The sequence below is a fragment of the Ischnura elegans genome, chromosome X (assembly GCF_921293095.1).
Source record: "Ischnura elegans chromosome X, ioIscEleg1.1, whole genome shotgun sequence".
Lineage (NCBI taxonomy): Eukaryota > Metazoa > Arthropoda > Insecta > Odonata > Coenagrionidae > Ischnura > Ischnura elegans.
In genome coordinates, this window is record NC_060259.1 from 47673689 (window position 1) to 47699984 (window position 26296).

The 26296-nt window shown below is 36.7% G+C and overlaps 2 protein-coding genes across 2 annotated transcripts in view; one reads left to right on the top strand and one right to left on the bottom strand.

Moving 5' to 3' along the window:
* The window catches only part of LOC124171152 (cytosolic carboxypeptidase 6), a 297445-nt gene extending 276918 nt beyond the window's left edge, over positions 1-20527 (bottom strand). Inside the window, exons 1-3 of the mRNA XM_046550289.1 lie at positions 20518-20527; positions 20239-20358; positions 9247-9371 (exon numbers count right to left, since the gene is read on the bottom strand). Of these exons, the coding sequence (XP_046406245.1) occupies positions 9247-9371; positions 20239-20358; positions 20518-20527 (255 nt within the window). The remainder of the gene's footprint in view (positions 1-9246; positions 9372-20238; positions 20359-20517) is intronic.
* Positions 1-26296, top strand: part of LOC124170977 (ELAV-like protein 1) — a 733134-nt gene that overhangs the window by 301955 nt on the left and 404883 nt on the right. The gene's annotated exons all lie outside the window — the stretch shown is intronic.

Below are 26296 nucleotides of genomic sequence, written 5' to 3' on the forward strand. Positions count from 1 at the left end.
TTAAGTATTTTTTGAACTAAATAAAGTAAATACCTCTGGAGTAGAGTTAGACGAAGCTTTGGGGGTAAAATATCTGAAGGCATGCGTAGCCTCCACTTATACTGCCTAGGCATTTCAACGTATTTCTCCTAGGACAGATAAAAGAAACTGAGAAATTTGGTGCCAACGCGAATGCACATCTATTTGCTTCCATGTGATATAATCATCGTTAACCTTATTGGACTCATTCCCTTCTCGCATCCTAAGGCTGCATGAACACACGAGCCGTCTGGGTAGAGGAGCGCAAGTACTCATAAAGAACAGAAGATGCGAAAAGTAAATAGAACTCATAATAGACTCCGCTTCGAGACACAGTCTGCAAGCGGGTGGAGCTGTGCAGCAAATTGCCGCCTAGGACGAGCAGAAGGTTGGCGGTCGGGGTCATTGGAGCGTTGCGGTGCACGGGCCAGCTGTCGCCAGGGGCGGAACACATTGTGCGGCGTCTAGCTACGATGGCTGCTCGCAGTCGGGATCGCCTATCTTCCCGCCGTTGTGCTAGCCTGGTCACCACTTCTTTCCTGCCCCCACTAATACATTTTACTTGACGTTCAGTACGTTCCAGTGGTGTGCTGCCGGGAAGGGTTTTTCAGAAAAGCGCTAGAAAAGCGGCGGTATAAAGGAGCTAGACTAACGAATTGCGAAGTGCTCTAGTTTCCATTGCTTGTTTTAATCCGTGAAGATATTTCTGTTTGGAATCGATTCGAGACACGTGAAAGGATGAATATAATAGCCATTTTTGGCTCAGATGTTAATTCTTTTAAGCTTTGTTTTTGAAAGCCATATGCAATTGCATTTTTTCCATTCAATATCAAGTCTCCTTTTGGAAAAAATATTAATGGCGATATATGTAGCTGCACAGTAATCATGACTGAGTAGAAAAGTTTCACATTATTGAAATGAGAATTCTTGAAATTTAATTTCTTTCAGAAGCAGCTCTGGGTAAGAAAGGGTTAAGACTGTATTGCAAGAATAAAATATGATGCAAAAATACAAAAGCAGTAAATCCCTTATTTGTGGGAGCATTACTTTTTGGAGTATAATTTGTGTTGATAATGCCTAATATGAAAATGTTAGCCTATCAATAATGACTAATTCATAATAAAGGATCATGAATACATATTATGATTGTTACATTGTACTTAGAGATGTATGTTAGTTCCCCAGAAAAAGTGTGGTTAAATCATAATAAAATGAGATTTACCAACTTTCCTTTTAATAACTTGAAAGTGAGCGTTGTATGTGCATGCCCATGAGAATAATAGATTTAATGAATAGATTTAAAAAATTATCTTTGAAAGTGTCATTGCTATCTTTGGTTGTAAAAGAAATTTCAAATTTATCGGTGTCGTAGCGAATGATTGCAAGTTAGGCTAGGTTATAGGAACTTATAATATACAATTTACTTGCTGGCCTAAGCTTGGTGACTGAATGGAGAGAGTTTTAACGTGTGTCAGTGACAAGATAAACAAGAACTGAATAGCAAATTTCACCAAAATTTATGTGAAAATAGTAAGGCGTGGAGAATTTGATTCGTAAAATGAATGACTATGTTCATCATATTCGATTTGATTAGGTAAAAATTGTATTAGTTGATTCATATATGTCAGCAAAGGTTATAATTATTTAAATCTTTGAAGGCTCTCTGATTCATATCCAGATTTCCCTCCATTGCAGAAGGCATAAAGAGGAGATGAGGCTGATGACTACAGACCCAATTCTATCAAGTGTGGTATATTTTTTTTGGTGGCATCTTGAGTCCCTCTATGAGAAACGTAATACTTAGAACCTGTTGAAAAGACATTCACCGCTAAGAAAGTCCGCAATTTTTTCAACTGCCCTCATTTAATTCTTTGCATCCTCCGAAATTGTAATAAATTATATTTATAGCAACATGTAAATTTTGCATCATTCGTATTACGAATGTGCAAATCAAAATAGGTATATTTTTGGTAAATATCATTAGCAAATTCAATAGGTAGCGCTAATATTAAAAAAATAATCTTTATATACAACTTGGGTACAATGTGCGAAGAAACCAATTAAATCCAATAATATTCAGCTTTATATTAATATGTAAAACATTTTCCTTGAAACGTACGGCGCCAATCAGGTACATTTTACGATTAATTCCTCTCATAAAAAGTAAGAGAACAACGTATCTTAAAAGAGACTGCACCACTAGCGAGTAGTGTTTGCAATTCTCCTCATCAATATGTTAGCTAGGGAAATTGATTGAACTCAAGTGCGCTTCCTTGGGCTTGATTCTCGGGAAGAACCAACTGAAAGGACTTGCACCCCCATTTTCAGGGTGCCAGAATGTCTTACAAAATCTCGACTGGTTCAATTGAAAGATTTCTCCGAGTGCTATTCAGAGCACATGAATATCGAATGCTTTTCTCGCCATTGCACTTGCTAACGTCTTTCCTTTGAAGGGGATTCCGACGAGGAAATGTGGTTCTGGAATTTCAGTTGATGGGAATGGAATTCCACTTTGCAGAAAATATCTTTGAACTTGAAAACAAACGATCACTAGATGGTAAGTAGTCTTTCAGTTGGAGGCGCTACGCTTCGTATTGAAGGCAATACAGATCATTAGCATTTTTTCTGTGGGTTCAGTTTGTATTCAATGATTTACCAACAGATTTTCCCAAACGTCTCACAATATATGGTTTCATGAATATTAAAATTTCATTCCTAACGGTAATATGGGTAGTAGTTGATTATATATAGTAAAGCTTTAGAAATGAACATAATTATGCGGTGTTTGAGATAAATTGTAAGGTAAACTTTTTGTGAACATGAGGCAGCTATAGTGAAGTTTGAACAAAAGTTTCTTAGAGGAGCAAATCAGTGTACCTGAGCCTCTCAATATTTTCTTCTATATTGTATAATATGTGGCACGGTGTGATGGAAATTAATCGTATAATTTAAATAAGTCATTGCAATCTTTCTACTAAATTTACTTGAGAATATTGCAATAACAACGGAACGTGTCGTGCTTAAATAAACTCAGTGGTAAGACTGCAATGTTTCTTCAAATAATTTTTTTCTATGCTTTAAAAAGAAATCAGCTAATACCCTAACCCTTTCCCTTGGGGTTACATCTTCATCACAGTGGAAAGGTGTGCGCGTTCCTATGGCCACTAGAGATGCAATGGTTGGAATTCTCAATTAATCCTGAGAGTCCAGCCATGCCAGATAGGACAAAGGGTAGGAGCTAGACGAAATGTAGCCAATGCAATGGTGTCACATAAAAAAAAACAGTGAATGGAAGTGAAAAATTCTCTTCCCTGAAAATTAAATGGGCCTCGGAAACTCATCAAAAGGGACCCATCCCCAGAGTCTTGCTCACAGCAGAGAGGTCGACAAGGTCCTCGAGATCGTCAACATGCGAAACCCTTTCAGACTTAATATTGGTAGCTGAATCCAAGAACGAATGAAAGAATAACGAGCTTATAGAGAAGAAAAAAACAGCAATTAACGCAGATAAATAGAATGTTGGGACAACGACAAGGGTGGTTAAGCTAGGGAAATATTTAAAAGGAAAAAGAGAAAGGGAGAAGCGATATCATACGATCTTGCGAACTGAGATCGAATGACAGCGGGGATTATTGGAGTCATAAATACAGTAGTGTGATATCATGGAAAGTCAATAAGGGGTAGCTTTGTTGTCAATTGGGAAGCTTGGCAAGAGAGTGGTAAGCATACATTTATTTATTTTATTTATTTCACCACCAAACAAGGCGCAAAGGCTTTTTAATGGCTGTTCCCAATAAATAACAGCTTTATAATAAAAAAATTAATAAAAAACAAGAAAAAACAAAATCGAAATTAGTTAAGCGACAGGATTATGGTGGAAGAAATTGAGACGCGAATCGCGAACCTTGTGATGGTTGCAGTTTACATGCCTATTTGCAATTGTAAGGAGAAATAAGTAGATAAGATTTTGGAACAGGTCAAATAAATTATCAGGGTAATCTCGGGCAATATTGCACGCGGCAGAAGTGGTACTTAAGGTTTTAAAAATAAGGAAGGAGTCAAGGTAAAACGAGTTTTTGGGCGAAGATTACTCTATTACAGGAAAAGAAAGTCAATTCGAGATAAAATTGCTGTAAATGAGGTCCCTAGTCAACATTAACTGAAAATGTTACGAGGTCTTTATGCCTGCTTCGTCGATTTTGAGAAAGCATTTGATAGAGTGGAATAGGTAAAGGCAATGGCTGATCTCAAGAAAATAGGTGTAGATTGGAGGGATAGGCTACTCATTCGTAATCATAATAAGAGCCAGACTGCGCAAGTGGGGGTAACGGTCGGAGAGTCTGGGTGAGCAAGCATTGGCCAAGGATTGAAGCAAAGCTGCCAACTTCAGCCATAACTTTTTAACCTGTTCGCTGAGGAGAAGGCAAGATAGTCGTGGTATGAGTTGGAAGATGGAGTTAAAGTAGAGGGAATGATGTTTCAATCAGTGACGTTAGCGGGTGATCAGGCTACTCAGGCTGGTTGATAAGCTACTCAGTAAGATGGTGGCAGGCTTTAATGGATGCGTTAGACAGGCGATTCGAGGAATACAGAGACATAAGGAACACAGTTATGCGGTTCTGTAAAGGATCACGAGATTAGAGCCCGAGACTCAAGATGTGTGTGGGCAGAAACTTGAGCAGGTGGAGAAATTCATCTATTCTGGCCGTAGGGGAGGCCTGACCAAGACAAATATGTTACGGGAAAGTGTAGAGAAAACTGTACAGATATGTGATACACAGAACCTTCTTTGTTAATTATCAGTACTTTGCTTCACAGAATTCGTTCTCAGCTATTAAAAAAATAAGAACATAAATAATAACTTCTTCTAAAATAAAAACGCATCAATTATCCGTTTTGCCTGAAGTACTCGTTGAAAAGGACAAGGGCGCCTTAAGGGCGAAAAGGGTAACTTGAAAAAAAATAGCCTTGAAGTCATTTCAGAAGTAGCTGCCTACTCCGGCATCTGATGTGCAATTCTCGTGCGCCCATTCGTGGCTCTGGTTGCACTATATCTAGTCTTCCATAATTGGCTCACTATATCTTTTAGTACACATTAAGCAAAATTAATCTGATTTTGCTTTTTTATTATAGAATTCTCTGACTTCCTGCTTATGCTGAGTCCTACTAATCCAGAATATTTTATCTTTTTGTTCTTAAAATTTTCATATTTCATAACCAGCGCACTCGTCATGGTAACGGACGTTAATATTTTTCATATATGCCTCATGCCCCTACGGTTCGTTTTGGGGGTGGCTGTAGCTGGTTTGGAATTACAGTGTTGTGGTTGTCGGCACGGAATTTGAAGGGTTTAGACGTAAAAAATGCATGCCATCGAACAAATAGAACGCTTAATTGATCACTAAACAGCTGGCGAAAAAATTCTAGAACCTTTGCCATTATTATTCCAGCGGGAAATGACAGGGGTTAGTGGAACCTTTCTGCACTGCTCATTGCTCCGACTTATCTTTTGCTATTGATAGGTAAAACTTTTGGTGGTGGTTGTGACCCCTCTTCACACGTGTTTGTCCATGTTATATGTATTTGTAAAATCAAAGTTGTGTGTCTCCTTCATAACGAATACCTATCCGTTTTTCCCACATCTTTATAAAACTTTCAATTTATTTAGCGGCTAGTAGAAGGCTACGGTTACAAATTAAACTTAAAGAAACGTGTCATTTAGCTTTAAGAACGTATTGTGAATGACTTGAAAATTTATGCAAAAAACATATGCACGAATCTCTGCATAAATCGTAAGAAAACAGCATAAATCGTTCTTATTCTCTTTAAGGACAAATGCGTACATGTATATTTTTTCACTGTTATGCCATCGCCCGGCCGATCAGCTGCCCGGTCTACGCATATCGTGACGCCATCTACTAGCGCTTTGTAGAAAAACAGGTTGTTCTTCTCGCCCGCTCTATGCTTCTTGACAGGGCCTCCCCTACGTTAGAGGAAAATGGAAGCAGCAGGAAGAGAATGGCGCAAGCAAAGAAAGCGTTCATGAATAGGAAAGAGATGATGGGAGGATCACTATGTAAAAATTTTAAGGAAATGGATGCTGAAGTTCGGAGTCTCTTCTGAGTAGAGCGCTTTACGTTACATAAATACGGACACTTCGGAAGGAGGACGAGAAATGACTGGAGGCATTCGAGTTGTTGATGTGAAGAAGAATGGAAAGTAGAAGTGGACATAGTGGAGGAGGAACGGCGAAGTGCTGGATATGGTGGGTGAGGAGAGGTGATCATCTAGATGAGATGCGGAGGAGACATAAAGTTTAGTTGGAGAAAGTACTGAGCAGAAAGGGGAAGCTGATAACAGAATTGGAGGGAAAAATATTGGGTGATTAAGGAAATGGAAGGAAGAGAATGAGGTTTAGAGATAATAAATATGGCAAACCTTATTGAAGAGGGAAGTCTATGAAGAGAGAGGATACTGTCAGGATATTTCGTAAATACTCCATGTAAATCTTAATAGGTGGAATACTTAGATAATAAATGCTACTATAGAGGAGACTTACTTTTTTCTCGATGCTGCTTGTTATCAGTTGTAATAAATCAAAGATAAAGGGTCAAATTCGAACTCTTATAAAAAAATATTTTGTATAACCGATATTTTCCTTGCATAAAATCAAGGCGGCAAAGGTTTTTGCAGTTGGTCGGTTTACTTAAGGGTAAAAGAGTTAGAGAGTTTTTGCGCTCATACAGAGCACAAAAACTGGAGTGTTAGACGGTGTATTAAAAATTTTATTTTAAATCAGCTTCTAGCACTCCACTAACACATTTAATATTTTTATTGGAACCAGATGTTATGTAGGTTAATATTTGTTTCTCTAAAGGGATAACGTAAATACGTTGTCTTTAAGGAGGTAAAAACTATATTTTACACATTTCAAAGTAGTTCGCCGGCAGCATGATGAAAAGTACTCTTACTTTATAATTTTCTTTGCTTCCAGAAGACTGAAATGTACACGTCACTATCAATCTATTTTGGCTGGCAGAATGAGGTGGAAATTACCCTATAAATGGTTATTTAATGTACGTGACCATAAATGTGCTATAAACAGATTCACTCATGCACTTGAGAACAATTATCCGATTATTACCATATTTGATGCCTTAGTCCTTATCATGTGGAATATCAAATGCACTTATCCATTTTTCGTATGCAAGGAAGAGCAGTTTCAATATTCATAGGAGGAGAATATTTAACCTATTTCATAAAAAAAACAGTAACGATCAACGAAGTCGATAGGCATTTAGTTCGCACAACGCTGATTCCACTCTACGCTGATTGATTAACCGTTGGGCCGTATCAATTTATGCAATTAATCTGTGCCGCGTATTGAGAGGGAATGGTGTAATACCCGATTAACCAACCCTTGATTAATGTGTGGATATTGGCTGGGAGTAAGCCGAATGACGAGCAAATATTATGGTCCTTTACTCAATCAGCGCCTATATTTGTATACTTCCAATTTTCATCGGAATTATTTCACAATTAAAATTATAACCTTATCTTATTTCTAATAATTTCAAATTATTAAGCCCTAAATTGCTTTTTTGTGTTTTTCGGCACCGCAATTTTTGTGCCTCTAGATTTTATTTACATACGTTTGCCATGAAATGGTATTTATTTATTTTTTTTAATTCTTGGCTGCAAAATGAATAAGCAAGGTAATTACAAATTCATGATAATGAACGGTCAAATGTTTTACAAAAATACAGCAACATAACTAAGGGATACGTTCAGGACTTCAGTGTGCTTAAAATTTATCTCTTCATCCGGAAATTATAGAAAAACCGTCATCGCTATGATTATCCGCATAGAGGTAAGGAGCAAAAATTTCTCCTCTTCGAAATGCTGTTTCTCTAGTTTTCCAGAATCCTTTCCGAATGTCTTCAGCAGTCTACAATTACCACTGAATATTTAAATTGGTTACTTAATGCTTTTTTTAATTTTGATAACGCCCTCAGTATTATCATTAGGGATATTTAATATGCTAACACAGCACTCTGTCATAACGTCCATTAAAATGGACATGACCATTAAGGAAATTTAACCTTCCAATATGGGTGCCCGTCCATAATCATAGACGTAGACCAACAAATTATTTACGCGGAAAATATCCAAGCCTTTTAGCATAAGTGTTCATGAGACCGGCATTAAAGTTAAATCACAGTTAATAACATCCACCAAAAAGGCAAAACATTTTATGACCCTAAGAGCTAGGCTACTTGTTTTGGCAGCAATGAACTGTTGTTCAAAATGTTGCAGATGTATTTCCTCATAACAAAGAAAAATATATTTTCATGTGAGTGGATATAGCAACGGATTACCTGCTATGCACATAATTATAACAAAACATCTAACGCATTACTGCCTTGCTGCATTCATAGAATTATTTTAACTAAATTTTCCTTTTTGCATTAGTATTTTCGTGTTATTATTCTGCACTTAGCTTATTATTTGTGTCTTTCATAGTTTTGTGCATTCTTCAATGAACTATTTAAGATAATTTCAGAGTAAAACATAATTCAGGTGTCATTCTACTATTTAGGGGATGTGCATGGAACATAAAGTATCAATCTTCTTTTTTCTTCAGTTTTTCTAAAAATATTTTTTAAGCAATGGGCCACTAATTTTAAAAGCTAAAATATCGTCATGTGTTATGTAATATTATAAAATTGTCTTTGATAACTATCGTGTGAAAAGGATATTACTATCTCAAATTCACCAATCATTACTTTAGAGTTTAGTTTAATCACACATTTACTTAACTTTGCATTGGTCCGGTGTGCTTTTGCTACACTGTTGGAATGGTGGTGTGCATGGACACCCAAAGAGACTTGGTGACTTAACAGTCAGTGCTTGACCTCTCAGAGCTTGGACCTTTGCTTCGGTTAGCTCTACAGATACTGCCAAATAATAGTAATCAATTTGTTTTGCAAAATCTTGTCAAAAATCAGAACAACATCGATAGCGTTATTAGAATCACCCGAAGTTTATTAATTTTCACAGCTCAAGCATAAAATCTTCGAAATATATGCCATGGTTCAACTCATATCTAAGTACACACAAAAAATCAATATAAGAAACACTTTTCACTCTTTCGGTCTTCATACAATAAACTTATAGCATAGCTACAATTTTCCTAATTACAATGCGATATATACATTCAAAACATACCTGATCAGTTCTTATGTTGTCCACAATGAAATTGAACCACAAGCGGAATCTTGGATTGCATGTGTCCGGCCGTACAAATAGGTCATATTCGTATTCAGAAATGAGATCCACGCGGCCAAGGTTTCCTGCAAAAATAAATGTGTCATCAGAATACAAATTATATTTTAAATATCAAATTTTGTACTCACTCATTATTCAAAATTATTACTTTTCAATAAACGGAAATGAGACAATTCAGGTGAAATTACGTTCATGATTTGCGCTCCTCTTCAAAATTATTAAAAATTATTTTCAGAAGTTGTTAAGTACGCTGTTAGCCTAATAATTGAAATATACCTTAGTAGACTGAATTTAACAGTCATCCCTCGGAACATTTGAGGCTATTTTTCAATATTCGTTTTACCATCTTGAGAAATATACCTTTCATAGACTTGTTTTAAAGTTAATGATTTTCATCTTTAAAATATCCTTTTTTCTCTCTGAGGTTCATCTTACCCATCGTTTTATTAATTTTTTTAAAATTAACTTGAATGGGAACGGAAATAAGGCATACTCTGCTACCATCATGGTCATGCAATACACATGTAGTCATTATAAGAGAGTAAAATTGCCTTATTTTCAGCACAATCGACGCATTTATGGATGCTTGGTTGCTGAAGTAGATCTTCTCATGCCTCTTCTCAATGTTTCACTTTGGGAAACACTGCTTCATTCTTGTAATACACGGATGCTGTTTTGACCTCGGCGGCTGCTTACACGTGTAACTACCCGTATTTTCTGGATAGGCCTGTTTCAACGATGCAAACGGATGATGACTTGCAGCATTAGGGAAGTTCACTTCCTCTCTCATCATTTCTAGCGTAATTTGACCAATCAATTGAAGGTGCTATCTTGGTAAGGGGCCTTTAAAATTTTCGGATGATAGCGGTCAATACTTCCCTGGCAACAGACGAGGTGAAGTACCTGGGAGTAACGATAATCTCGAACCTCTCGTGGGGAACACTTATCAGGAATATTTACGGCATAGCTCTGAAGAAATTAGGATTCGTCAAGCGTATGGTGGGAAGATTTTCGGATGAGAAAGTAAAAGAAAGGTGCTATATCGCACTTGTCCGACCGTTCCACGTAGATTCCAGACCTTGGGTCAGCCCATAGCTGAAGTTAGCACTCTGTTGTCATATATTTCTCTGATGCTAAAGCAGATTAAAAATATGAGTTACTTTGTGAGATCCACCTCATTGCGGTTCCTTCTTACCCGTGCACGTATTCTTAAAAAGCTTCTCAAGTGATCGTTTCCCCATTAAATTGGTTCGATTCATCTAAAAACTTCATCAACATAATCATCGACAAGGTGGAGGCTGCGTAAGCTCTGTAGCACCCCCTTAGTACCAATGTTCCCTTCAGGCCCTGGGCATTTTCCCAGGGCTCGAAGAACATATGCCGATGGAATCGTATGACGCAGATGGTGGCTAGATTCAGACTACATCAAGTTGAAGTATTCAGGCGCTTCTCCGTGAAACGCATTATATTATTAAACGTATTATTATTAGGTGTATTAAACATTACTAAAACAGTTCTTACAATTCCTCGAAACTCTTCTTATGATTTATTGATTTTGACGGCTAAAAAAGGTTTGTTGAGCTTCTCATTAGCATTTATTAGTCACGGAAGTAGAAAAAAGCACAACAATTCCACATGAAATTTAATTGTTTACAAATTTTGATGCATGCCAAAGTGCCAATTACCTTACTCAGTGGCGTAATATGGATCGTGCATTATATTTACTTCATGGAAACTTAAATGAAAAGGAGGCATACATCATAATGAATGCTACTGACAACTTTGACGTCCTGATTCGTAAACCGTGAAAATTTTGGGAGGGCTATTAATACCGCAGTAAATATTACAATCGTGTTTTGTGGATGCAGAATAACTAATAAGTAATTTATAAGCATCGTAAAGCTGGTTAAAATGCTTGATGGGTTGTGCACTTAGGGTTATTTGAAATGAAGTAAGGACATGGCGTGGTAGTTATTCGTGCTGTGGATACACTCAGTAAAAGTAAAAAAATTCTGTGAGTAAAAAGAATATACCGAAACATACTATAATTCTTCTCTCGCTGATAAATGCTTTACTCTATTGATAAATGAATTCTTTAATGTTTATTTATTTTTATGCTATAAATTCTAGTGGATATTTGCCAGGTTTAAAAAAATGAAGAGGGAGAAATATGAGGATGAGAAGATGAAAAACACTCTACACGGTGCTTCTCTATAGATCAAGTTTTTCAATTTTGACCTTTCAAGAGATACTTCGTTCAGTTTTTAATACGAGGAACCCCATGCAGAGAAAAACGAATTTCTGCTGAATATATGATTTTTTGTTGATTAGAGCTCTTCACTTTTTTCCTTTTACCAATGATAATTCGCATCATTCTGAATATATGATGGATATCCTTTCAATTATTTCGCAAACATACAACTAATGGAATTATTTAGTCCTGAATATAACTCCACTCATTACCGATATTGTTGGTTGAATGCTACTATGATGAGAACTCACCTATTCAATATAAAACCCTGCTAAAATGCTTCTTACCAACTAAAATTTTACTAAAGCTGCATATATTTGACCTTCCCGGGAAGGAGACGAGAAAATATTAGGAATTAGCTCCCCGAATCTATCATTGCATTTTATTAAATGCTCATGATAGTGGAGAAACATGGATTAATTTTACAATTTCTTTGCTGAATGATTTTTTTATTTCAAAAGCAATCGATCAAACAGTAGTTGGCTTCTTCTGAAGCATTGCGTTAACACTTTTGTGATTACCCAATTATTTTTACTAGCAAATGAATATCCACATACTTCATGGTGAGTGAAAGACCAAGTACCGTTCCACAAACTTTAATTTGCTGTCGACTAGTTTCAACGGCTATGGCGTCTTTTTCAAGACAAACAGTTTGTGAACATCAACATGAAATAGCGAGATATTTCTTGAATAAACTCATTAGCTTGATAAAAAAGTCTGATAAGATTAAGTATGGATTAGCCCGCCTTTGAGTAAAAATTCCTACATGTTATGGTTTCCTTGTCAGTTTTCATCATGATGTTTATTTTAATAAGGATACACATATTTTCATGAAATGGATCCTAAGGCAAATTATTTCTGTAAAATTTAAAATTGTTCTCCAACTTATGAGTTTCTGCTTTCCAGCCATTCACAGAAGGGTTAAATGAAGTATGCATGGCGGAAAAATAATTGTTTGCAATGAAAAGTATCATTTATTGGTTGCGCATTAATATTTTTACTTTTTTCTGAGAATAGAAGTTTCTATAACTATTGAAAATGGAAGATTTTAAAAATGATCATTTAATGATCTACATTTTGACCAATTTTAAACAGATTAGTACAATCAGAATGACTTTTATGGCTAATACAGGGCCGCCTAAGAGAAATTTTCAATCGCTTTTTTGCTTTAATCCAGCGGATGGCAGGCATGAAATATCGTATGGCTACCAAATTTTGCGCAATATATGCAATTTAAAAATGACAGCCCATGAGCAATTTTATTTCTATTTACAAAAAGCCAAATTTTTTTACAGCAATGTAAATATTTCAATACCTGGTTTTCAATGTTATGTTTTGGTTATCTGGTTAAAATTAATCCAAGGGTTTTCATGTACCTTACATTACCAATATGCATTAATTAATAAAGACATTTAAAATGTAAACGGCTTCCTATTTAGCAGTGTAGACTTCATTGAGCTAGCATAGAACCATTGATCTGGTGGAAATTCTGCATGCATTGGTCTTAAAAGCCATCCAAAATCATGGCCTCTCTATCAGCAATTGACATAGTGGACATTTTAATGCCGAAAGTGCGCACAAAGTTTGGGAGAGCCAGAAAACTCGTTATGAATGCGAAAATCGAAACAGAATTTGTGTGAAGCAGATGATGAGAAAACTAGGTTTATGACCGCTTGGGATTCGAAGCCCCAGAGATTGGCATTCTTTATTGGGAAATTCAGGTCACACGAGTTTCATGGCTACCCAGGGATAATTTTGATCCCGAACTCAATAACGAGAGATAGCAGATGGGAAAATGTATGGGAAGGATACTTTGAAAACCGATTAGGATTAACATTCCATCGTACTGATTATCTATTCTTGCAGCCAACGCACCAATTTCATACACTCAGGTTAAACGAATTGAATTTCCGTGATTATATTGATCAATTCTTTTTTAAAAGTTCGTGAAATTCGATCTTTGTTTTTCATTATTTTTCACCACTTATGAATATGACATAACCAGTATGCATTAATAAATAAAGTAATATAAAATACAAACAACTTCCTACTTAGCAGTGTAGACTTTATTGAACGAGAATTGAACCATTGATCTGGTTAAAATGTTACATGCATTGAACTAAAAAGCTATCCAAAATCATGGCATATCTATCAGCACAATAACTAGAAGGAGTAGAAATTTATTTAATCCTCAATTATTTTCAAAATTTTCGCTTCAAAATCGGAATTAAGTAATTCTTTACTTACAATTTAGGGGATGCAAAGGAGGCCAGCCTTTTCCTGATACTTGGTTGCAAGGAGACTGAATAGAGGACCAATATCACCCAATAGTAGTTCTGTTCCCGCTTCGGTCGCATTTAATCGGTTTTCAAAAATGTCCGCGGCGCGGTGTATTTGCAATACGATCCACTTTTTTCCAATATCTTGCATTATAATTCATGTAATTGCGATAAAAAGCATTTAGAATTTATGAATTTTAAAGATCACATCATATCGCGTATACATTTTGGTTGTCAACCCTAATTTCACCTTTTTTCCCAGTGAAACTCGACTTTGTCCGTTAGTGACGCCTGTGGTGACTTTTGTAAGCCCATTTAAATGCGCGGTGGGTGAAAACACTTTTAGAAGCCGACTTGAAAATCCTCTTTTGTAATATTCGAGGTTGGATGCATTACGATGAAGAATTTTTATAACATATTAAGTACGTATAGTGGTAGAAAATCTATATCTCTGTGTGCAATTGAAAATGAGATATGGTCACTCCGTGTAAGCTTAGGTTTCATTATTTTACTTGAAAAACCTCACAAGTTTGATGCATTGAAATATAAAAATTCCGACATAAAGTGGGACATAAAGAAGCTCCATGGTGAATTCAGGGGCTAGCGTGGCCATCCGTTTGTATAAAATATTTATCACCTCTGTTTTACTTTGTTAGCCTTTTGCTACCAGAAAAAGTAGGATTCGTCCTTTTCATTATCATTCGTTCTCATCCTCTAAGTCACTCGCGTATTCCCAGACTTTCACATGCTAGTCGTTTGTTTTTCTACCGCATTTCTTCTCTGTTGAACACATTCCCTCCACACATTAATCCTTTTGCACTTCCATTGAAATCCTCTGTAAGCCTCTCCCTATCTTATCTGTCATCGAACTAGGTTATTCCTACATATTCATCTTGTTTTTCTTTGTAAATTTAATATTTTATCTGCTAGTTATGTTGCTTGTCTGTCCTCCATTTTACATTTTTTTACCTGGCTACTGTAAAATGACAACACTGCTGCATGTGGTACCATGTCTCCAAAAATATTACCCAAAGTAGTTTTAGTTGAATTTTCGCTACGACTGCTACTCAAGGCATAAGCCACCAGACAATGGATGCGCTGATGGCAAAATCGTCACTCAAGTCATCCCGAACACCAAGGGTTTGCACGCTCACATGGTTCCGCTGCGCAAATTAATCCACGGGGCCGTAATAGGCCGTCATCAGTGGACTCAACCTTGATGAAGCCAGTCCCAAGAAGTTCGGTGCCTGCACTAGCGCACCTTCGCCATGGCGAGGGTGGTGGTGATATGGGAAGGTGTTTTGGAGTGCGCTTAGGTCCTATTCATGTGCTCCGCCTCCAAAGCCAATCTTCCACCGCCTCCGGCCCCCCAGTGGGGCCTCCATTCGCATTCACCGGTCGATCGACTCGTTCAACCGCCACCCCTGCTACCTCCGCTGCTCCCCCACCAAATAGTCTCCCCTGCTCCTAATTCACCCGGCCGGGCAAATCTAAAGAGAACACCCCTGCTTGCTCTCGGTTAGCAACCAGGCCTTTCACTTCAAAACTCTGTACAATCCACATTAAAAAGACGAATCACAACCGCTTGACCCAAACTATTTTACTCTTTCTTGTGGCGGATTACTTATAGAAAATCTAAACTCGTCATCATCATCAACAGTACTAAGGTACTGTTGACCAGTGATGATGATGTACACTAGTGCAACAATACAATAGTATTTTGACGCAGCTCTGAACTCAATTCTCTTATCAGCTAATCTTTTCACACCTACGGAATTTTTCTCTTCCACATCCTTTCTTACCTGTTTCATATATATTGTTTGAGGTCTTCTTTTTCGGTTCTTGCCATCCACTTGTCCCTCGACGATTGCCTTCATCAGGCCATCAAGTCTCGAAATGTGGCCTATAAGTTTGCTCCGTCTTCTTATTAAGTTTTTAATGTGGCTTCTATTCCCTCGTACTCTTTTAAGGACCTCCTCTTTCAAAATAATACAAAAACCTCAAATGCTCTTCCATAGTGTAGACAGATATCATGAGGAGGGGCACATGTTGTCTTTGCATGTCTTTTAAATAATTTTAGAATGGAACCGAATCACATTTCTCTGGTCATATGAGCTGCCAGCTATCCCATTTACTCTGAAATATGTTTAACACTTATTAATTGGTAGTGTATTGGTTTTTTAATGAAAAAGACTTGATTTAAAGCACTAAATGAAAAGGTGAAAGAGCTGGGACACTTAATGACTTCGTATGGAATCAAAAAATTGTTCGAGCTTTTTTTATAGAATGATTGCCCTCGCTAACGAAACTGATACTGAATGAATATTTTGCTTTGATAAATAATTAATCTATCAATGCTTGGTAGAATTAGCTGCCTTTTTTAATTAGTCATTCATTCAATTGCTGTTTATTTCATCCTTCAGTTTCTCTCTTGCTCATGATGAATATAAGTACCTGTTTGGATTGGATTTGTTATTTGGAAGAACTCCTCCGCTCAAGTTTTTTGAATTGTATTTGGTAAAAATCTCGAGGAATTAGTTTTTCATAGTTAAAACAATTTTGGAATATTATCTCTATTTGAATGTCTCAATTAACCTCGTGGTTTTCCTCATGGTTTTCCAGAAGTTCCATGATGCCTGATAAAATTTGCAATTAGTTTTGCAGACATTTGTTATGAAAACTAAAGATGATTAATATCTTTAATAGTTAAAAATTTCACATTCAAAGTAGAATGTTTTCATAGTACTATTGTAGTCCAAGCTGATGAATGATACGTACTATTTGAATTTTTGAACTTTGAATGGAATCAAATTTTCCCCATTTTATTTGGCTCCATGTAACGCGTACGCATATATTCCCATTATAGGTTGAATATCTGCACTGTTACTGCTTAAGGTCACAATTATTGGAGTAAAGATGAAATATATTCCAAATTGGATCACTTGTGAAAGTAGCGTCCATTCCTGATGTTTCCTTAGGAGAATATGCTTTTTAAACTCCAAAAATGAAAGAATATGATTATTAAAATTATGCCTTTATCTTGTCGATGACAGCTACTTTCTGGCGAAAAGCTGGAATGCAGAACGAGTGGAGAATCTTATTTCACTTCACAAGGCGTGTTTTACCCATGCTTGATAAAAAATAAGGGAAACGCCATTTTCATGGAAGGGTTTGGCCTGTCCATTTCATATTTATGAAGGTGTAGGCACAATCCATAAAAAAGGCCTGACATATATAGCGCTGACATTCACATATTTTTAGCGATAATATTATGCCAAACAGTTTTTAAAAGACCACAAAAAGGGAATGAGGAATGACCAATTTTTATCGCTGAATATCATTAACTTACGAGAGGTTTGTCCATAAATAATGAGAATTTTACTTTAAAAAATATATTCATCCATATCCATTTATGCTCTTCCCCAATATTTATTATGCTCTTGTCCCGGCGCTTCTTTCAATATTCCAAATACTTTCCTACTCGATCATTGGGATAGCCGATAGCTCCGTCAACAATTTTTTTTTAACGTCATACGACCTCGTAAAGCGACAGTCTTTTATGGTTCCCTTTATTTTAGGAAATAGGAAAAACTCATTCAGGTTTTAGAAATGACCACATAATATTTGAAATGGACTCTTGTTTGAAATTTCAATTAACTTGGTAACAATTTGTGAATAAAAGCTTGTTGACCTTTCATTGAACTCAAGAAATATCTAATTTCTTTTATGTGTGAAAAATCTGTGCTTGAGCTCTACATGTGTTTCATTTGAATGATTTCGTTTTATTGAAGCCGATGATTTGGATCTGACTACAATCTTGCGCCTGCAAGTTAAAGCTTCTCATTGTATCTGCAATAATCGGTCGTTTTTCATTCCCGTTTTGCGTTTTGTAAAAACCTTTTGCGGTAATGTTATCACTTATGATATGGGTACGTAAGCGCTTTACGAAGACCTTTTTTATGGATTTTGCCGTTCAGCAGGGAACAAGAGTGTAAAATTTTTTCAACCAAGGATGCTGCTCAAGTATCGGTTCAATGTCTCAAGATACACACCACCGTGCATGCCACTTGCAGTATTCCAGCTGCGAAATCAATCTGGAGTTCACCTAAGTGAGGCAAAAGAGGCAATAATCATGGAAATTTCCACGCATCTGCGATTGATCTTAACATGGTAATCATAAATGCACCCTTGAGATGGTACCTCGCCCTTGACCCGCAAGCGCAGCTCATGTGGAGGCCAAGGGAATGATGCTCCGTGGAAACCACGAGCCTGACCTATGACCCCTGCCTCGGTTTTGCAGTTGGCGATGTGGCACTCGATTGAGCGGTGAGCTGCCCCGGGAAGGTGTCGCGAGGTCAGTCGACCCACGCCGGCGTAGGTGGCACCTCAGAGGTCACAGTATGAACGCCGGGAGAGTATTTTTCAATAGAGCCCCATGTTTAATCCTGAAACTGGGTACACACTCAGAGGAAATGCAAACAAGATGGTAGAGCAGTAACCCAGCTTCAGTCTCATTGAACATCTAACTTAAAAATTACGACAAAAACTTTAAATAATTGGTAATTTAATTCATTCAAGTAGATTTTTTTCAAATCCCTGTGCTTCTACAATTCAAATGGACATCCATAAGATGATAACTATCCGAAATAATTAAATTCAAAAGCATTCGTGAAATTTTAAACTAATGAAGGATTAACTTGAAATACTGAATTGCAACGAATAATAATCTATAAGATATAAGATTTATTTTTTTAAGATCACGAGATCTCATATACTTATTTATCTGCTGATTACGTCTAGAAATTTAGTCAAAAGGCAAAGTTTAATTAATTACTGTAATTTTATTTTCATACCTGATCTTAACTAGAATCATTTTCTTCATTTAGATGTCAAGAGTAGATGAAACGATATTGTATTAGCAGTTCAGTTTTATTTCGTGGAGCAGCGTACCGATCGCCAGTTTCTCACTGCCTTGGCTGACTGTGAGATTTGCCTTTGCATGAATTTGGAAGTATATTTTGTTTGCATGGGTAACATCTTTATGTCCGTGTGGTGTGCATGTGGGAATTCTATTGTATCCTGCATGCTGGTGATTGATCACCCCATGCCAAACACCCTATCATTTGGTTGTAGATGTAGACACTCATTAATATTTGGCGATGGCTATGATGAAAATCTTGATCGAACTAGACCCTAAAAATATTAACAAAAGAAACTTTTTTTTGGGAAATGAAGGGAATGGTATGTCGTTAGGTCTCCAGTCAAACTACAATAAGGAAGAGGTCAGTAGACATGCATGTCTTGTTTGAAATGAAGAGTTTCATTGCACACCGCGGAAATCTCCGTTCTCATATGCCTTGTTTGTCACAACCTCTCAGTTACAAGTGTTGCCCTTTTCTCCAGTATCTTTAGTAGGTATTACTTACTACCGCCATATTTTACTATATTAAGTTATTCGGTAATTCATCTAACGGATAAAAAATGCTTGTAGAAGTTGCACTTGCATTTCCGAAGAAAATACATTTAGTTAGTTAAATAAACTTTCATAGCCGTGAAAACCTTAGCTTTAGTTTAATGATAAAACAATCTGAATCCATGCCAAAGCAAAAAACTAACAAAGTAGGAGACCGATAAAGCAATGGTACTTGGAGAAAAGTCAGAAAGCTTATTCAAGAAACTTATTCTTGAATATTTTTCCTCTGCGTTACCGATGGTACTATTAATTCATAAGTTACGGTCACTTCGATCCTATCGCGTAAAACGCATATAAAGATTTTTTTGGCAAACCCTGAAGAAGTAAGAATTCGTCAAGTGTATTGTGGGAAACTTTTCGGATGAGAAAGGTGTTATTTTGCACTTATTTGCACACACCTTGCATATGCGGCGAGCATATGGGATCCGGTGAAAAAAGATTTAATCCGTGAACTGAATAAAATGCAAATGAAAAGCTGCGCGATTTGTCAAGTACACCTGCGGGTTTACAAAGAGCGTTACACAGATACTAAGAAAAATAGGTAAAAAGCCCATTTAGGCGCTAAGGCTGCGCGCTAGGCATAGATTTCTAGCGCAATCGAGTAAAGATATCTTTAATAGCGACACGGATAACATAATCTAAGAGCCACACTGTATTTCCAGGTCCGACGGAAGCGATAAATTAAAAGACATGTTTTGCCAAAAGGATGCATATGTGAATTCGTTTTCCCCCCGTGCAATAAAGGATTTTAATGAATTCTAGTCGTAATTTTGTTTGAGCATTTGATTTTTATATTAAACGGCTGGAGTAATAACACCCTCTGCCACACGCCTTTTAAGGCGGCTTTAGGGATAGAATGTAGACATAGATGAAGAGTTTTATCCCAAAAAAGCGAGCATTCTGCTTAACTTCTTGTGACGGCATCTCACCTGTTTCGAAGGAGGCATCGAAGCAGAGGTGTCCGCGCTTCGCCTTGCCGCTGTGTCCCGGTGGGCGCATCACGACCCTTGTCACATTCCCCTGGCCACCTTCATTCTCGCTGTCACTGTCTGCAAAAAGAAAACGGAAAGCGCTCTCATGAATCCGAACGAGTCATTTCTCGAAAATAACTTGATGTAGCACGAGGGACTCTCGTGAGGTTGTCGGGAAAGCATGGAGACCCAATTGGCTCTGACAAGAGGAAAATTATTAATTTAACGACAAATTGCAAGTGGCCATTGGGCAAGCAATAAGCACCTAAAATGTAGAGTACACAAAAGTTAAACCCAATCGAGTGATTTCTCGAAAAAGTCATGATGAATCATGAAGATTCTTGAAGGGCCTTCATGATAACGGAAGCATTGAGACCCAATTTGCTCTATCGGGAGGAAAATTATTTATTTTTTCATTGTCACATTGCAAACGGACCAACGGCCAGGTGGCAAGTAATTAGTAACTAAAATCAATAGTGATCAAAATGTGAATCCGACCGAGTGATTTCTACAAAATGACTCGATGTAGCGCGTGGGCAAAATCGATACTATTACTGCAGCCATTTGTGCTATTAGAATATAATTATTAATTATAAAACACACTTCAAGGCTACATACTAATTTAATTTTATAGCAACCCGAGTTTAGGCATGTCAGTGTCATTTTCTTGCATGAAAATCTGTCAAAATCCTGGTTATTTGGCATTAAGATATTATAGCAGTTTAAATTGGTGCTTCATTATGAAGATCAACATTTCACAAAGTATTGCCTAAGACGATTTTTAAACACAATTTTCAGCAATTTAATCAATGAACGCAATTTTTATTTACCATAGTTTCTATTTGACCCGTGGAAATACAAGCGCAACAGCAAAAATTATATCGTCGACCGTATATAGATCGACTAGAGGGAAATTTGTGGCGCGGGTGTGATAATTTGAGACTCTCGTCCAATATTTTATAATTTCTGAATTTGCCCAAGATTAATGACTGTGAAATTCTGTATTTGCAAACAGATTAAAAACTGCGTAATAAATGATATTACATGACTTTTGACTTTGTGGAATTCTACTGAAAATGTGATATGTCAATCAAACCCATCGGCAATGAACTCTTCCGCTCTTTCATGTTGTATTTATTTGCTAAAGCACATCCATGCCTCACTTAGCGCAATTTCGATATCGCGTAGCTTAGCCTAATCAAATAGCCTTAACACACTCGTGATAAAACGTGAACTTGCGTTAAGTGCACAAGAAATTACTCTCATTTTACGCACATTAATAGTATTTCTTGGCTAAAATCCTCTTCTTTGTTAATATTTTCGTCGAAATCCATTGCTGCGTGATGCGCAAAAACATTACCTGCTCCTCATACCTTACGGATAGGCAACCTACTAAATTATCTCGCCTCCTTAACTGAATGACATTAATTAATTCAAATCATTAATTAAGTTTGGAGTTATTGGAAATACAGCTTTTTTTAAATGAAATACGGTTTTAGATGCCATTTTTGACGCCTTAGGTTATTGGGCGAACCGACTTCTACGTAAAAGGTCTATCCTTCCAACCGTCCTACCTTCAAGGTCATCGGAAGCCGCGGAAAGAAATGGAGCGGTGGGGCGGTGGCCGAGTTGCGTGTGAACAGCATCAACACAATAAAGACGTAAAAGGGTCCGAGGGGTCGAGTCTCAAACACATTGGATTCGTTCCATCCTATCAGTCCTAGGCCTAACCTTAGCCTAATCAAATAACCTTAACACACTCTTGATGAAACGTGGACTTGCGCTAACTACACACAAAATTACTCTCATTTTACGCGTATAAATAGTATTGCTTGGCTCGATCCTAATTTTTTTTATACGGGAATTTATTCTCAGGAATATAGTGCGACAGTTGTTCAGTTGTAGAAGGTGATTGTGATGGAGCCATGCGGAGTAAAAACTATGTGACAAATGGCAAAATACAAGAATGCGGATGGAAAAATAACGAGGTTTTCAAGAGAAAGCACAATCTTAGAAGAAAAGTTCAAAGTGATCAGTTATATGAAAATATCGTCAAAGCAATATTGCGGGTAAGTTTAAGCTCATGACGTCGACACTCCGCACTACTATTATGAATAAAGGCGAAGTTAAAACGTCTGTGACATCAGAAAAGCGCTCAACACGTACGCGAAGTTCGTTGCTGGAGAGAAACAGAAATACTTCTGATTACCCGGATTTATCATATAGGGTCAAATCATAGGCAGTTATTTGTGCAAAAGCTGTGGCTTCATTTGAATCTATAAAAGTAGGTGAAGGTGGTAATAGCTCCGATACATTTAGTAGAAGCTCCGGTTGGTAACAGAATTTTAAACGACGAGCTGGTGTTTTAGTGCAGCGATATCAGATAAATCTGCAAGTGCTGAGAGCATAGTCGCCGCATATTTTCTGATCAAATCATAGCTGTGATTGAGAGTGGTTCCTTTCCCCCCAGACTAGTTTTTAATGTTAACGAAAGGGATTGTGTTGGAAGATAATGCAATTTCGGTCATTCATTTTCAAGGTAAGAAAATCCTGGATCAAGTTTCTAGGCACGTAAAGACCGTTTCACGATGCTGGTTGTTGCTAATGCCTCGGGGGATTTCAAATTAAAGTCAGTTATTATTTATCCTTCACGAACTCCGCGAGCAATGAAATGATATTCAAAGTAGCATTTGCCTGTCATTAGGAGAGCAAGGGCCTGGGAGACACAACAATTGCTTTAAACTGGTTTGACAATTCGTCAACTGCATGCAAAAATGCATTATGAACACTACATTTTTTCCTACATGTTTCCTCACCCGCACAAATGGAGGGAATTTCAAAAGCACGAACGATTTTTTAACGAGAAAACGTCTTTAAATATGCCTACTATCTTTAAAGATATTTTAAAAATAAATGCTATAGGTTTTCTAAGGTTATTAATAGGAATATGTATATTTTACTTTTAGGAAATTTGATACACAGCAACTATGCCGCCGGGAACACATCCCTATCTTCTCCATGTTGAAATACTCTCAGATAATGCCCACTCAATTAGCGCAAAGACCCCAAGTAACGCATCCCTTGCACTAAGCGAGGCATGGGTGTATATATAGATGAAAACATTTTTCAATCAATATCAACTTATTTCTTTTTGTCCTTTTGAACTTTAAGTTGAATGAAGAATGGGCTCTGATTTTACAACAAAGTTTCAATTTCTTTCTATTCAAAAGGTCGCAGTTGTATTTTTATGTTTTGCCATATTTCCTGAAGTAGTTAATGCAGTGATCTTATGCTATTGTTATGAAGTGCAAAAACACTCACACGAAACAATATCGACTGTTTCACGAAATCCGCTTGCAAATTATTGCGCATTTTTGAATGCCTCAGACATTTCTTTCTGTCCCCAGTTTATTTGTAATTTACATATAAGCGACAGTCTTTTTAACAAATTTAAAAAACAGTACACCCATATCAAACCATTGAGAAAGTTGTTTTTTGTTCCAAATCCGAGGAATCTATGCATGGAGTATTTGTCAACCAAAATAAACCAAAGAAATTTTCACAAATAGGGAGCGAAAATTCTGCTTGTACTTTCAAAAAACTTTTATGTTGCTCAAAACAAATCGAAACTCTTCGTAAGCTCCATGCACAAGGAGACTGGAGCCCTACAAATCTTATTTTTCTAATCATTTAATATTTATACTTGAGTCAAATTTTATTCCCCTTGTGTGCTTGAGTAATATCCTGCATTGAATTTTATTATTTTATATGGAGACTTAAATAAAAGCGGCATTAATAATGTTTATTGGAGTGGTGTTATCATTAGAAGTTAGATTGCTAGGTATTACTATTTGTTCTTCATTAACATCGATTTCCTCATTTATGCTCATTATAATGTACCCTTGATGGGCGTTTTATCCCGTTGGTAAACTACGCTAAAACTAAGGCAAATCTCTTGGTTATCTACGCAAATATAAAGAGCAGAGAGCTGTAGAGTGAACAAATATGAGAGTACTTCTATGATATTAACCAGAGATTGCCTCGCCCAACTCAAAATAACCCAGCACGTTTCAAAATATTTGGAAAGCTGGTTGCCTAGGAAATTAATAGTCACCATCGGAACGAGTATGGACAAGCGTAATCAAAGTCATGCAATAACATTTTTACCCAAATAGTTTACAAATTATATGTTTACTTAATTAAAAATATTTGGAAATAATTGAAAGTAGAGAGCAGTGTAGTGACATATTTTTTAATATTAACGGGGAGAAGACATAATTTTTACTGAAAAAATAATATAAGTTTTGAATTGCAAAAACGTAATCGAGTGCTGGAGCGCTTCGAGTCTTTCAATACTGCAGTGCACGGGGGCGTTTGGATGCACAGGAATTCAGACCTCTCGAGAAGAAAAAGCAAACAGGATGCAGAAACATAGGTATTTACCGATTTCACTATAAACTGTGATTGAAAATGGCTCACTTTCTGTGATATTCCAATGAATAACTTGACTTTTGTTATAGAATTAAGCAAGTTGAAATTGCAAACTTTAGATACTGACAGAATAATGTATTAAAAATATCATACATTGACATAATTTTCCGAAAGTTCTCTCAAACCATATATCATATTACTTTGCCTTTCCAGGCCAATACGTACACTGATACGAAACACAGGTCATTTATTCTTAAAGATTTTTTTGTAAGGACACAAGATAGCAAAAAAGTTTCGTTATTTTAAAAATTTAGGTCCGATAGTAGAACGAAATTTTTTTCGGAGCATTCTACAGCCTTGCTGAAGCCATTTTTCAGTAAATAAATATTGCAACGCACTTAAAATTCCTTTAGCTAACTTCAAAGGACTAGCTTTTGGTTTGTCTAGGGCTATCCATCATAATCTAACTGTAATATTGCTATTTATGAGGAGATTCACACCTCATAAAATTACTTTTCAAGTAAAGTCTTTTAGGAGCATTTTCAAGTGAGACTTCTACTTTTTTTTAAAGACTTCTACGTAAGGCATGGTCTTAGCATAACTATTATCCTAGTAATGGCTTAATATGCGTAATTCGTTATTGTGGATACATTTTTGATATTTTTTACCCATTAAAACGATTCATAAGTAGGCTGGCTTAGCGAGACTTATTTCCTAATGTTATCCTATAAAGGTTTTAACAATAAAATTTGTTGAATATTTTGATCTGTAAGTAAAGAAAGTGTTGATTTTCTCCCGTGTGTCATAAAGGTTTTGCTTACTTCTGCAATAGTTCAGAGATGGCTGAAGAACAGTTTTTTTTTTAAATAATCGAAAGAATACTTCTAAGGGCAATCTCTCTGCGTCCATTTATATGTTATTCAGGATACGTAGATTATGGGCTTAAATTGCAGCATCGGGTTGCATATTTTTAAGACGTGAGTGCATGGCCATTTTATTCATGGGTGGAACCCAGAAGAGAAACCCTACCTTAAATGATGAAAAGTGCAAATAATAATTGAGTGGGGAATAGACTTTAGCAACATGCATTTCCAATATTGAAATATAGGCAGTGTATGTTGTTTAACTCTATTCCTTAATCTAAACCCTTGTGATTTGAAAAAAGGGAAAGATAACTGCATTGAAGATCTAATTAATCACACACCGCTTCAACTCGAGGGTTGTTGGATGAACCTATGAGTAAGATGGCTGCAAGTGAATTTCTCATATTCTGAGTACCTAAGAATGCAGTTTAGGATTTATACTCGGGCTCCTCAATTGACGTATTGCGTGCCTTATTCCCACATTTACTGCCAAATTCAGGTACTAAGCACATGGAAATGAGAGTGTGACAGAGCTTGGCTTCTGATCGAAGGGTCCCAGGTACATATATAGCTATACATATATCTAGCCATATACATACCTAGAAAAGTATACGGATGCCCCGTATAAAAATCCCCAAAGTGCGAGGTGATCCAGGGAAAGGAACTGCCCTCCCTGCCCTGAATATTTTTATTTCACCCACCCGTGCCTTAGTCCTGGGTGA